This window comes from Calypte anna, chromosome 2 (genome assembly GCF_003957555.1).
Source record: "Calypte anna isolate BGI_N300 chromosome 2, bCalAnn1_v1.p, whole genome shotgun sequence".
In the NCBI taxonomy this organism is placed as follows: Eukaryota; Metazoa; Chordata; class Aves; order Apodiformes; family Trochilidae; genus Calypte; species Calypte anna.
The window spans coordinates 129,989,734-130,004,011 of record NC_044245.1 but is presented as its reverse complement, the minus strand read 5'-3'; the positions used below and the strand labels follow the sequence as shown (position 1 = coordinate 130,004,011).

The 14,278-nt window shown below is 36.0% G+C and overlaps 1 protein-coding gene across 1 annotated transcript in view; it reads right to left on the bottom strand.

The window, feature by feature from the left end:
- VPS13B (vacuolar protein sorting 13 homolog B) overlaps nucleotides 1-14,278 on the bottom strand; it is a 417,894-nt gene that overhangs the window by 57,366 nt on the left and 346,250 nt on the right. Inside the window, 1 exon segment of the mRNA XM_030444536.1 lies at nucleotides 3,271-3,467. Coding sequence (XP_030300396.1) covers nucleotides 3,271-3,467 — 197 coding nt within the window.

Below are 14,278 nucleotides of genomic sequence, written 5' to 3'. Positions count from 1 at the left end.
ACAAATGTTCATTCGAATGCTATTCATTCATAGATTAAGGAATGGTATACAAAATCCTTAAACAATACACACACATATACTATGTCCTTAACCCTGATTTTTATACTTCTATTTCCTGATCAATCTCAGAAATAGCTTGCATACCACAGGATTTGGCTCATGACAACTTTGCATATTCCCATATTCGTAATTGGTTAATTTACTTCAGCCTGCCAGATACTGCTCAACACATCAGCTGGATCCATATCTTCCCACACATACTGTTTTCCTGTCACACGAGCCACAAAAGTTTTATACTTTATAACTGATGTTAGGAATCAGTAATAAAGTATTTAAAACACAAGGGGTATTCTCTCTGGTATTACTGATTGGCACATCCTAGAGGTTACCCCAAAAGAAAAAACTTATCAAACAAAAAACCTGCAGAATTTGAAGGAAAAAAATATTATCATTGAGTAGCAGCTGCATGCATATGGCAGCTGAATCTGACCCATAATATAGAAGATCAAACTGAGAAAATAAACTTCAACAAGACTAAGCATTTTCGTACAGTGAATTAATAGTTAATTAAATTTACTAATCAATCATGCAGTTAAAGCAAGTAATTAATGTCAAATCCTCCAGAAAAAACAAGATTCAACTTTTATACAGTCCTCAGTTCTCACTCTCATTTGCAGATCCCCTCAACTTTGAAGTTCCCTCATCTAACACTTGCATTGGCTTTAAGCACAGCTCCTTGTGACTCTTCTCACAAGTCTAAAATAAAATCTCATGTAAAATGCTTGCTTTAGGAACAAGCCTAACTCTGAAACTTACCATGACATGGGGTAGTCTGTCTCAAAATCAAAACAGTTCGGATTTTTTTTGACAAGTAGAATCCAGAATACATTTTAGTGTGCCTGGTTACAATAAAATACTGATAGTGATAGCAATGTGTTTGTTTGATGAAGGCAGAGCACAGTTTCAGCAGAATTACTGTCAACATTGACTTCCTATGCTACCAGAAATGCTTCTCTGCAGGTCCACAGTATCTGTCACCACCTCCTAAATAAGTCTTCCCTTAAAACCAAATGGGATCCTTTAGGACTTAACTGTTGGCTTAATCTTGTGTACCTGTAACTATTTGCATTTTCAATGCTTTTCAGCTGCGTCAAAACTCCATGACTGGCACAGTTTGATCTGTCCCCAAGACAGATGTAATGTGGTCCAAAAACCACAGGTTAAAGCCCCATCTCTGAGAAACCACTCAGGCTGGACAGGACTACTTCCATACCAGTTGTTCCTGAAGTCATCTTTAAGAAAGTCTGCTGTTCAGCCCTCTTTGAAGATAGCATAAAGAGAGATCAGTTTTAATTTCCATCCAAAGATGAGGTTGAGGCAGGGAATATAATCTTTTCTCTGAATGGAATCAGAGGTTTTCTTAATGTATCTTTCAGGTTTCTGGATTCAGGATGGAGATCACCCTGACCTACACAAATCTTTACCTGTCCAGTCCACTGTCAGTTCATGTAGGTGTAAAATACACCTTTTAAAGCTATTATAGATTCCTCAAGCCACCAAAAGTATCTGGACTAGTGACTCTGCAGTCTCCATGCACATGCCTAAGCAGCTGACAGCTTATAACACAAGCTTGACTTCTCCCTTTTCTGTTTATTGACCTTCAAACACACGAGTAGTGTTGCACACTTTTTTTGCTGTCTCCTTTCCTGCCATCTCTATTCAGTGAACTACTAATGTTTCAGTTCCTGTTCTTTAAGTTGTAGTTTCTGCTTTAGCTTTATGCGTACACACGCAGTCTGGAAGATGTAGTGATTCTAATAAAATTACTGTGGACAGAGCAATTGTCTTCCCAGGAGTCTTTTGGTACCTCAAGGCCATTAGGATACTTCAACCCCTTTAATACTAGACACACTGATAGCACTGAGGATGGTCATGATAGTGGAGCAGGCCTGCAGACTCCCATCTGAAAACTCACAAGGTCAGACCTTCTAGGTGAGTGAATTAATTTTGTGCTGTAAAACATTTTTGATGTTAATCACAGTGCAAACTGGATTTATTTTTAAAAAAACTTATTTGTATTTCAGTTTAACCCTAGCCTTTTTCTGAATGGTTGCAACTAATTAGCTTATGAGAGCTCCTTGAACAAGCACTGCATATAGTGATGAACTCTATTTGAGCAGAAAACAACAAACATGATTACAGTGCCAAATGCCTTGATGAAAAAAAATCTACTAAACTTCACTACTTCATTTTCAGTTCCCACCGAGTTCACATTTCTGTGGTGTTAAGCTGACCAGGAACGCAATTTTGCCAAGGTCCCACATTCAGAGGAATTAACCTTGTCTAAAACACTTAACTTCTCAATGATGAAAATGCATTCTTTCACAATTAACATCAAGAAATCATTCCCAACCTGATACTATTAATGGAAACCAGATGTTTAATTTTCTTCATTGATTTTGTTAGCCATGTTCTTATTTCCTATTTTCTCTGAATTCTGTAGCTTCACATAACATATAGGTGGATGCTGTGCACTCATTCAAGTTTGTATTCGGGCACAGGCAGCAAACAATAAGCAAATATCAATGATCCAACAGCGTTGTTCTGGATTTTTCACTCCAACTATAAAACGTTAAGGTTTTTGAAAGTTAATTCCACTGCTGTTTGTGGTGAGAACTTGCACTCATTTTTAATACTCTACATATTAACCAAAACTGAATGAATGCAAATAGAGTGAATATCTGTCATTGCTCATTGTTTCCAGCTGTAAACACAATGAAAAATGGATCCCCAGTGTTTGATTAAGGTTTTTTTTTTTGCTGTTGGCATAGCAAGCAAGATGTAAAAATAATAATGTAATGCTCTTGAAGTACTAGAGGATTTTAAAAATACATTTAAAATAGACATGGCTTATTTTAGTAATTATTTAGTAATTTAGTAATTTAGTAATTAATTTAGTAATTTTAGCACTGAGGACAGAATATAGGTGATACAGGGAGGAATGCATGAGAGTAGAATGTTTACTACAATGTCAAACAATGGATTGTGCTGCAGCCTTCTTTTTTAATTCGCTGTTTATGAACCTAAAAGAGAGCTCTTTTTTGTGCATACTCCTTGCCCTTGCGTGAAGGTGAACTACAGCCTGCAGCTCATTTCAGCTACTCTCACTGCGTATGAAAACAGTATCTTATTACCTAAGTCTCCAGAAAAAAAGATCTCTCAAGAGTCTAGCATTAGATTTCTGCTTTTTCTCTCCTCCTTCAAAATTACCTTTGGTCATCAGCAACAGTCTGATTGCTGTTCAGGACAATCCTCCAAAGATCCGAGGCTATGAGCTCTTTCTGATCATTCGCAAGGTTGACACTGGGCAGCTGCAGTTCACAGACTTTGCTTTCTGATAGACTGAATTCCCGGAATGCAACAAAGGATTTCTGAAGCTCATCCCAGTACTCCAAGCTGCAAGGAATCTGTGATAAAAGGGAGGAAGGATAATTACTTTATGCTTGATTCCAAATATAATGAGATTTACTGTACATGCTAAAAGTGCAAAACTAACCAAAACTAAGTAGAAGTAAAAGCTGTTACACAGAAAATCATAATTGTAACCATTGCTTGGGTTCTGTGCTGTTTTGACATAAACTAAAATGTTTTCAGAACTTCATTGCAGTATAAAATTTCAAACTTCCTCTTACTAGGTACAGAAATATCCACTTATTCCACAATTCCCAAGAATAACAAAGACAATTAAACTAGTCCTTATTTCTATTATGTAGTAAAAAGTCCATCAAATGTCATCATGGCATCAAGGACATTCTAGTCATCACTAAAACTCTTTTTCTTGAGCTAGCTCTTTTAATTTTATGATATTACAAGTATCAATTTATTAATTACACATTTATTGTCATCTTAAAATGATCAGAGATAGCAAAAATTGCGATACACATGAATCAAAAAATCTTAGGACAAATCATGAAGTACTTATGATCACATATTTTCTCTTGTGGAATATGTTACTTAGCTGTGTGATTTGGAAAATCCAAGCCCAGTTTAATAACATCCCTAATTTTAAGGCACGTAAATAACCCATGTGCAGCAGTCCTGGATGCATCACTGAAGTGCAGAGAATGTTATTAGAGAGATTGCTAAATAAAAAACAAATCTTAAGCATCGACTTCAAAGAAATTTGTCTTAAGCCTCCATTTTTTTTTTTAAATGAAATTGTATGAAAGTCAGTAAGAATTTAATTTAAAAACAAATGCAAGATTTTAGAATTAAAATACTGAAATCCACAATTATGGCACTTACACATTTTCAAGAAATACTGGAAGCTAAGTTGACATAAAGCAACCAGAAAAAAAAAATGCATATGTATGTGCTATTATCCCTTTTATCACTGTGTGCCTCTGTGTAGGCATACATATATAAACAAGCAGGAAAAAAATAAGAATGTGGTAGAGATGCAAGTAAATCTAGGCTTAAGTAGAAAAATCACTATAAGTATTCTTCCTTGTTACTCAGTAAGGACCAGAATTCACATGGAAATGACAGCAGTCTGATTAATTAAAAAGAATGAAGGTTAAGAAGCAAAATTCAGGGAGCTCAGTGGTTCAAGCTGGGGAGGGCAAAAGGACATAAATAATCTCCATCAGGGAATCCTGGAAGAATTAACATATGGAACCACAGAGCCTGAAACATGAATTTTTACTACATCTGTCAAGTCACAGTGATACCTGAAGACTGAAAAGAGCAACCACAGTCACTTACATTTCAGGGTCAGGATTGAAAAAAAAAGAAAGAACCCACCCTTCCCCCCCAAATTAAACATAACAGAAAGAAACAAGGAAAGAAGGAAAGGAAAGGAAAGGAAAGGAAAGGAAAGGAAAGGAAAGGAAAGGAAAGGAAAGGAAAGGAAAGGAAAGGAAAGGAAAGGAAAGGAAAGGAAAGGAAAGGAAAGGAAAGGAAAGGAAAGGAAAGGAAAGGAAAGGAAAGGAAAGGAGCACTTCATGACTAAGATATATAACAGAGTAGCACAGGAGTATCAACCAAGAATACTGATATCCAGAATCTGAGAAAAAAGAATTGATTTCACACTGAAAAGTGCATGTCATTCAGGTAAAGATAGCAACTTCTCCATTTATAAGCTGCATATTCAATTGAAAATGGTGAGGACATGTAAGTGTTAGCTGGAAAATAACAAAGCAGTATGATGATGTCTGGAAAAAACAAATGGCATCGTGACACACATCAGGTGAGATATTTCCAAAAGTATGGGGCTATATACTAATTACACTACATTTACTCATTGTCTCACTGGAGAGTTTTACATTTCTTAAAAATTTCTCAATATTGAATTTCTTTATGTTTTAATGCCTATGGACAAACGCTCAAAACTGCAATACTTACCATTTAAGTATTTAATAATTAAAAAACATAATTACCATGGTAATATTTCTACCCTTTAATTATAGATATACCCAAGAAATTATTCCTCTGTGTTAACTACCAACATCCACCACCTGCTATCTTTCATGCTACATTCTATAGTCATTCACACTGACATCTTTTCTAAACCTTCACAGCTTCCACTTGTGATAAACTTGATTTTAAGATATTGCAATATCTTGTCTAATTCCTATAGTACAATATCTTGGAATGATAACATTACAAAAGAAACAAAAAATCTAAATTTCTAAAAATTCTAAATTTAGAATTCTAAGAATTCTAAAATTTCTAAAAAATGTTGCAGTCTTTCATGGCTGCACAGGTACTTCTGAATATAAGACACAGATCCAAACCATCAGCATTTATTTCTGTGTAACAATTTAGGGAGAAGGCATCCCCAGCCTCCCTGGGCCATCTGTTCCAGTGTCCCACCACCTTCAAACTAAAGAATTTATTCCTTATGTCAAACCTAAATCTACCCTCTCCTAGCTTAAAGCTATTTCCCCTTTGTCCTATCACTACATGATGTAGTAAAAAGTCCCTCTTCAGCTTTCCTGTAGACCACTTGAGGTACTGGAAGGCTGCTGTTAGGTCTCCTCAGAGCCTTCTCTTCTCCAGGCCGAAGAACCCCAACTCTCTCAGCCTGTCCTCACAGGAGAGATGCTCCAGCCCTCTGAACATCTCTGTGGCCCTCTGGACTCACTCTAAGAGCTCACAAGCCCTTCTTGAACTGGGGGCTCCAGAACTGGACACAGTACTCATGGTGGGGACCACATGAGAGCAGAGTTAGAGGGGGAGAAGAATGGTAAGTAGTGGGTATTTTAAAAGAGGCTAAGCAAGGTGAGAAATTCTAATCCCATTAAAAAAAATGAGCTGGAAGAACAAGTTAAAGAGCACAATAAAGGAATTTCATAAATGGCACTACCATATGAAAATTAAAACTATAAGTAAGGCTAGAGAAAAGTAATACAGAGAGACTGAAAATAAAGATGGACAACAAGGGCTGAACAAAACCTGAAAAAAACCCCCAGATTTTATATATAGTGTTCTTAAAACAAAGCAGGTACTTTTATATTTCCATCACTCAGTAGGTGATGGAAATACTGAAACTAATCTTGAGGATAAGATTGCAAAGTAAAATGAACAAAACAATTATTATGTCATAAATAAGTAATAACTCCTCTTCAGGCTTTTGTATAACCTGACATTGTGCATTTGTCTTTGAGTAACTTCACGGTAGCCTGCTATGTGAATTCTGAAGAATATGAAAAGGCACCAGAATAACTACAGGACTCAGAATAAGCCTGAAAGAACATATTCCCTAACTGAGTTGTAGTATGTCAAGAAATCTACCAGGGCATGAGACAGTGAGTTTCAAGAAATCATCTAAAAATTAGAAGTAAAAAGTCAAGGACATGCTTTATGTGACTGTCTATACAAAATAGAGGTCATGCTTTGGGACCATCCAAATCATAAGCTTTCTGGTTTGGAGCTTGCAAAAGACTTAGCTGACTTAGGCTCTTTGATTCCTACATATCTAGCTTTATTTGTTCTAGGGGGTTTATTACTAATGCCTGATCTGGATAAGTTTTAGGAAAGATGGTAGCTCTGGGCAATATTAGCTGCCAAAAAAAATAGTTGTGAACGCTGGGAAATCAACTACAATGCCAGAACTGAGTCATAGGCAGTGGGAATAGGTGAATTAGCTGCAACAAAAAGTTCCCCATAAGTAGAATTAAATATGGTACTTTCACCTTAAAATATTTGAATAAAACCTAAGCTATAATTCAGATAATTGCTCTCTTAGAAAATGTGACCGCTAGTGCTGCCTCTATGAAACTAAACACTAACGAAGCATATCTAACCACAAACTCCTTTGCTAAACATGAAACATGCTTCTTCAACAGACACTTCATTGCTTTTTGTCTTCTGTCCTAGATTTTCAAAGAAAGCTTTTTTCTACTGTAGAAAGCAAACAGAAACTTACTGTACAGCCTCTGTCACTTATATGTGCATACATCTATTGTTTACTTGTAGGCTCAGATTAAACCAAGAATATCCAGGTTCTGGAGAACCATATATAGCACAAACCTCATTTAGCCTCATTTAGAAGGATGGTTATAGTAATAGAAGGCAAAAGAGTCAAATGCTTCTCTCCAGCAGCATGAACAGCACAGTTTAGAAGCAGAAATTAAAAGCTACATGAGAACAGCATAAACCCTAAGTATTAAAAAAAAATGTTAATAAGATAAACACATTTTAAAACAAGCAGAGGACTTGCAGGATCCTCCTTTTTCTCTTTATTTCTGTGAACTAAAGAAATAAGAGATCCGAACATTGCATGACACTGTTCTGATGAAGAAGGAACATGGCTAATTAGCAAATTCTGACAGGAACTCACTCTGCCTCTGAGTGACACCTCCAGTCCTGCCCCTGTGAGAACAGGACAAAGAAACAACTCAGCTGAAATAGTTGCCTTGAAGCAGAAATCTTTTGAATTAAGAGAGCGTGGATTCCTGTCCTCCATGAATCACTCATTTCACTCTATTTTAAGAAAAAAAATTTCATATATATTACGAGCATAGACATTACCAGAATCACCTCTGAAACACGTCAAATCTCTTCAAATCAAGCCCGTTTCAATTGCAACAGAGCTGAAACCTCTATCATATCCATTTCCTCAAAAAAGAGAAACCTTAAACAACAAGAAACTTGAAAAGCTCCCCCAAAACCTGCATCCTTCAAGTAATCTCCTGAATGTTTGTTAACCTATCAGCAAGACAGTATTAATAACTAATATGAAGAATGCCCACTAATGCACTACTTTGGAACTGATCATGTTTTTTCTTACTCATCATATATGGTGTCACACAGCATTTGTAACAGAATAATTTAATTTCTATTAGGAAAGCAGGTGTCAATAAATGCTGGAGAATCCATTAATAGTATGTTACATGTTAATTTTTTCATCCATGTGTCCTACTGTTTATTTATATTTGCTTTTCAAAGGCTTTCATGATCACAATGCTCTTCTAGATTTTTCCTATGATCTGGTGCTGTCCTTCCAGCTTTAGACTTCTTTGTCAATATGACCTGGGAAAACCTTTGGGTGCAAACCACTAAGTATGTTTCTACAGCTGAGCTCTCTGGATGAGCAGAGGTCCAGCACCAGAACACTTCCTGAAGTTGTCACCTTACCATAAATGATTGTACCTGTAATTCACTTTACTTATTGTCATGATGCTAACAGGTCTCAGACACAGACAACATTGACATTTAGGACATAAATAAAACATCCCAATTTTTTAGCTAATCCCATCATTTTTCACAGATTTTTTTTCCACATCCACCTGCCTACTGTTCTGAATGAAGGACATATAAAAATATTGTATTATTACTTAAATAACACAACATGTGATTTTTAAACTCAGTCTTAAAAATGGATCTTTATCTTCACACATGCAGATCTCTTCGGTTGCAAAACACATCTTGCCCAGTTGAGAAAGAAAGATATTAACAGCTGGGTTACAGAAGAACATGCTTAATGTTACTTTCAGCAATGTTTCCTTTTGATTCATGTTTTTGGAAAAAAATAAACTTCTACAGAATAAATGTTAATTTCTTGAAACTCGGTCCCTCAGATGGTGGGCGCTTCCTCTTGGAAATGAAGTTACTCTTGTTCCAGAAACAACTACTGTACAAGAAAATGCACACAGAAGACAGGAAGCATGTGTGTGTTTTATCTTCCCCAAGCAGGGCCACCTAAGTGAAGGAGAGGCAGAATACAATACAAACTAGCACTTTGTGTCAGACGCCAACCCATGCTGAGATTTTAACTCCAGCTTCCTGAGCATGAATAAACTGATGACTCTGTAATAAAGCTATTCTGTTATCAGGATATTTTACTGTTTTAGGGCCAACTGCCTTAAAAATACAGTTCTCCCATTAGGTGAACAGAAGTTGCAGTAGTAGGAAATAAAAAGCTTTATCCAGATTTTTATTAGGGAAAAATTCTTGGCAACAACTACCAAGACTAATAGTTTTGAATTTGGAGTTGAAGTATTATTTGTATGAAAAAATAGTGAAAATGCCCTACAGAAAAATATATTTTGTAGAAAACACACTCAAAAGAAAATTAATATTAAACAGAATAAATCCTCCATAGTTATTATTGACACAACATACACCAAACAATCTGATCAGTGGGAAAACATCTTGGACAACTGCAGGATGCTTCAGCATCAGTATTTCTGTTTATTTTATGTGACTGACACTGTGAAATCATGCTACAAACCAGGCTGCCTGTTGGATAACATTTTTCTTAGCCTTCCTTGGGGCTAAGATTGTATCACACCACTGTAGAAAACAGCCTCTCCAGGCACAGCTACAGACCACCAATTTTCCTTTTTCATGAGGATCCAAAGAAGGAAAAAAGATATGGTAGTTTACAGTAAGGTAAAAATTTAGCCTGTTACTATTAGTATCAGGATTAGCAGTAGTAGTAGGATTAAAAACAGTCCTTACGCAGTGCTTGCTGTTCCCCCAGCTCAATCTCCTTTGTATTTCTCTTAGGGTTTTCTGTATTTTGACTCAAATTTCATATGTTACACACCTGTACATTTTGAGCACTAAAAGTTATTCCACTGTGGTGCACTCTCAATTTTCAGCACTCAGGAATATTCGCATACCACAACTAGAGAAGTTTTTCACAATGTTCCTATATAATTTATTTCTAGAATTTATTTCTCTTTTAATCTGGTTCATCAAATACTGTGCTGAAGCTAGAACGTTTAGATTCTAAATGTTCACTTTAAAACTGAATCTGCTTAATTTAATTTTTCCCCCTATTCACTTGAAGTCTTTGGCTGAATAATGAAAATAACTGCTAATTTTCTTTCTTGAGTAACAACATATAACTTGGCTCTTTCAACTCTTTCAACTTTCAACTACATAACCATGTATTTATTATGGTCTAATTAGCATATTTACTTCAGACTATTTAAATTTACATCTGTACTGTTGTTTATATAGTAAACATTAAATAGAGTTATAATAAAGAGATGTAAAAAAAATCTCCTGTCTTCTGAGAGAAACAGTTCTTTAAAAATACATAACTGCCTTTTAGCTGACTTTGGAAAAAAAGCGTCTATACATCTTCAACTAATAGAAGCTATAAAACCCCCTTTGTAATATTGGAACCAGTTGAGAAACCACAAGTATTCAAACGCAGGAAATCATGATTTTATAACATTTTAATGTGATCTACTCTTGGGAAACGAAGTTAACCAAGCCCTATTTCTGTACAGGAAATATTCCACTGTACAGTTGTAATACATTGTGGTGAGGGGTACAGCTGCAAATTTTTCACCTGTAATGCCCCACTGGTATTGTGGCTTACTGAATTGCATCAAGATTGCCTTCCTGTCCGGAAAGCCCTCTAAGTACAAACAAGACTCTAAGCCCAGGTTTTATTTTCCCTTGGTATCAGAATATGGTAATTTAAGAGCCCTGAGAAATGCTTTTTAACCTTTTAGAAGAAATATGTAGCATTCTTTTATTAGGAATTATGTTCTTTGCCTTTTTAAAACAACATGTGACCAACTTATCAATTTATCAGGCTAGCAGGTTCAGAGCAAATGCAGGTGTGTACAGTAATGTAATCTGTCACAGATACTGGGTTTTTTCATGATGGAAAAATTACTCCAAACACACTAGCAGCTTTTGTTAAGAAAGCACAGAATTGCACTGTGCTAGAACTGAGAAAATTTCTGCAGCACTTTTTAGCAGGAAAATGTATGTACTATTAAGTGCCAAACTTGGTTTTTTCTACTAACTGTCATTCATCTGGAGACTAAGTTTATCTGAAGATCACTTGCTCTTCTAATAGCAAAAGCAATGGTATTTAATTTAATTTATTAGGGACTTAATTGTTGTTGTAAGTATTGAGAAACAGAAGTATGTGGACAGGAGATCTTACACTGGAGACCTTACCAACTTCTTGCAATATTTCTTATTCTCTTTTTCTGATACAGGAACAATATTACACATTTTATTTAAGGCTTTTCATTTTCTAAGCTTCAGCACTTATTAATAGTATAAGCACCATGCTGTTGAAATGTAGTCACCTCTGGGACTGAAGGTAGCAGCCTAATAACACATAAAGTACTGACTGATTTTCGGTGTATGGGTTATTTTGACCACATATTCTCACCACAGTAAAGATTGAGTCCTACAAGGAGTGCCATAAGATCAGTGTACAGCAGGAAGGACTTTGGTTTGCAAAGTTTCATAAATCAGAGTCACAAAATCTAAAAAGTACAGAACACGAGGAGAGTGTAAATCTGTCATTAAGATAATCTGATGGTTTCATCAGTCCTCTGGCACCCGGTAGAATTTTCACTGGCTCAGTAACCCCAAAGGGTAAATTTCAGTGTGATGCACAGGCAAATTATGCACAACTTCCATTAACATTCCCAACAAGTTACGCTTAACTCCCTGCAGACTGCACAGAAACTGTAGGCCAAACGATACAGTCTCATCTCAATGCAGGGAACACTAAGATCACACAGCAAAATAATCAAGATTATACACACAAAATACAGTAACAAAATAGTAAAGTCTGAGATAATCCTACTCTCAGGCAAGGAAGTTCACAAATAATGTTTAAAGCTGGAATTCCTAAAGAGAATGGGCTCTGTTTCAACATGTGCTTAAGACTCACTGTGTAACACTGCAACTCCTTTAGCCTCTACTTCCTTCCTTGCAAGAAAATGAAGACAATACTTATCCTTAAGAGTCAGAGCCTTAACTTTTGAAAACATATGCAAAGCACTGCCAAGCACCACAGAATTTGCTCACATCCAGATAATCTGAAACCTAAGTGGCTCAGGGTATGAGCAAGCCTTCAGCTCTCTTAAATTAAAAGACCAGTTGTTCCTATGATGATCTGCATCCAGTTTTGTACAAATGCATGGATGTAAACACTGCTTCTACTGATGGGAAAGCTGTTTCCTACATTAGAATAAAAGGCATTCATTATAATTCTAGTTTATGGTCAGATATGCTTAATTGTACTGAATTGTTTCATTTCAGACTTGTTGCAACTCTTCACCAGTAGATACATCAAAGAAAGACATGTACACTCTCCGCAGTAGTAGTTTTACTACCACAGTAATTTTTAATAACATCAAAAGGTAGAATTAAATAGAAATTCAAGTTAAAAAAGCAGAACCTCACAAAAAAAAAAAAAAAAAAAAAAAACAAACCAGCAAATTGGCCTTCCAAGCAATTCACAACAGCTAGCCAAATTATTTCACAATCCATCAAAAAAGTCTGATTATTTGAAGATAGTTCTGAACTGCATGGCAGTAGAGTGAAAAATGTGCAAACCGACAGGCTTATCAATAAGTACAGTTGAACTTTACAGCTTATTATCTAATAACATTATGAACTTAAATCACTAACCTGTCCCACACAAATCATCTAGATTTCAAACTTAGTTGCTGCTTTGGGAATGTAAGAAATAAATCAAAGCTGAATAAAATTTGTGGTTTCCCAAAAAGCTGTTTTCCCAGACTCTCAAATGCCCAGCTGAACACTGTAGGCCCAAGAGGGAATGAAAAGTAAAAAGGAAGCAGAGCCAGCCAAAAATGAGGTATTCTCTGTTAAAAGGAAAAATGAATGTCTTTGACATTGATCATAATTCTTTTCCTGTTGACTGTCATGTCAAATCTTTCCTGGAATAATGACATACAGTAGGTCTAATGTCAGTCATTCTTAAGCTCACGCTTCCCTAAGCCACTGTTTAAACAACCACAAGGTGTTAGAAAATGGCTGTTTATTGACTGACAGTGTTGAAAAAATCACATTCCGGGCTGCAGAGTTTGCAAATGCTCTTTTTAAATAGCCCAAGCATTTTAAGGCAATGTGACAAAATTTTTTGAACCCTCACTTTTAAGTGGGAAATATTTTATGCACTCCTGAAAGAGATTTCACCATCTCAGCAAACGTTCCAAGTAAATTTTACCAGAGGGGTTTAATGCACCCAGTGTTTATTAGATCTCAGTTAAGACCCTGCCACCTTAGAACTATTCTCACTGACCTGATTTTCTCCAGTAGACTTTGAGATCTGGTTAATTTAATCACCAGGAATAAATGCTCTGTTTATCAGGAGACTGTATAAAGAAGAAAGGCCAAAAAAGAAGATCTCAGCACACATTCATCTTTTCATCAGCTGTTACAATGCTGACTACACTTGCATGCAATAGGAGTCCTGGCAGGTACACAAGGGAAACATCCTCAAATACAAAAACCTGTCAGGGTTATGGCTCAGTAGATATTTTATTTTAACTTCATATGGAGAAATGAACAAATGCCATAGATTATCTTTCTTTTCTCTTGTAAGCTTTAACAGCTTGTACCTCTCACTGGATGACAATCCAGGAGAAAGAATTTTAAGTCTGTGTTAGTGATGCAGCTTAAATAAATCAGAGAGCTCAGAATGTGAAGCATTACACATTATTTGATCACTATGATTAGACAAATCTGGTTTTCTCCACCTAATTCCCTGACCACTTGTGTAAACGCTGTTGTGACAATACTCAGCTTTTTGTTTTGAGATATGGGACAGTGCCAGCAATATTCCTTATTGGAAAGATAACTGCAATGGAAAGACAAACACTGAGCATCTCTAAAAAGTTCACTAGCTAAAATAGGCTTCTAGAAGCAAAGGAAATAACCTGTATGTATTGTTAGTCTGTTTGCAAAGAAAAGCAGGCTACCTCCTTGATGGTATACAAACTGTATTCTTATCCTTGGTGAGCCACTCTCCATCTTT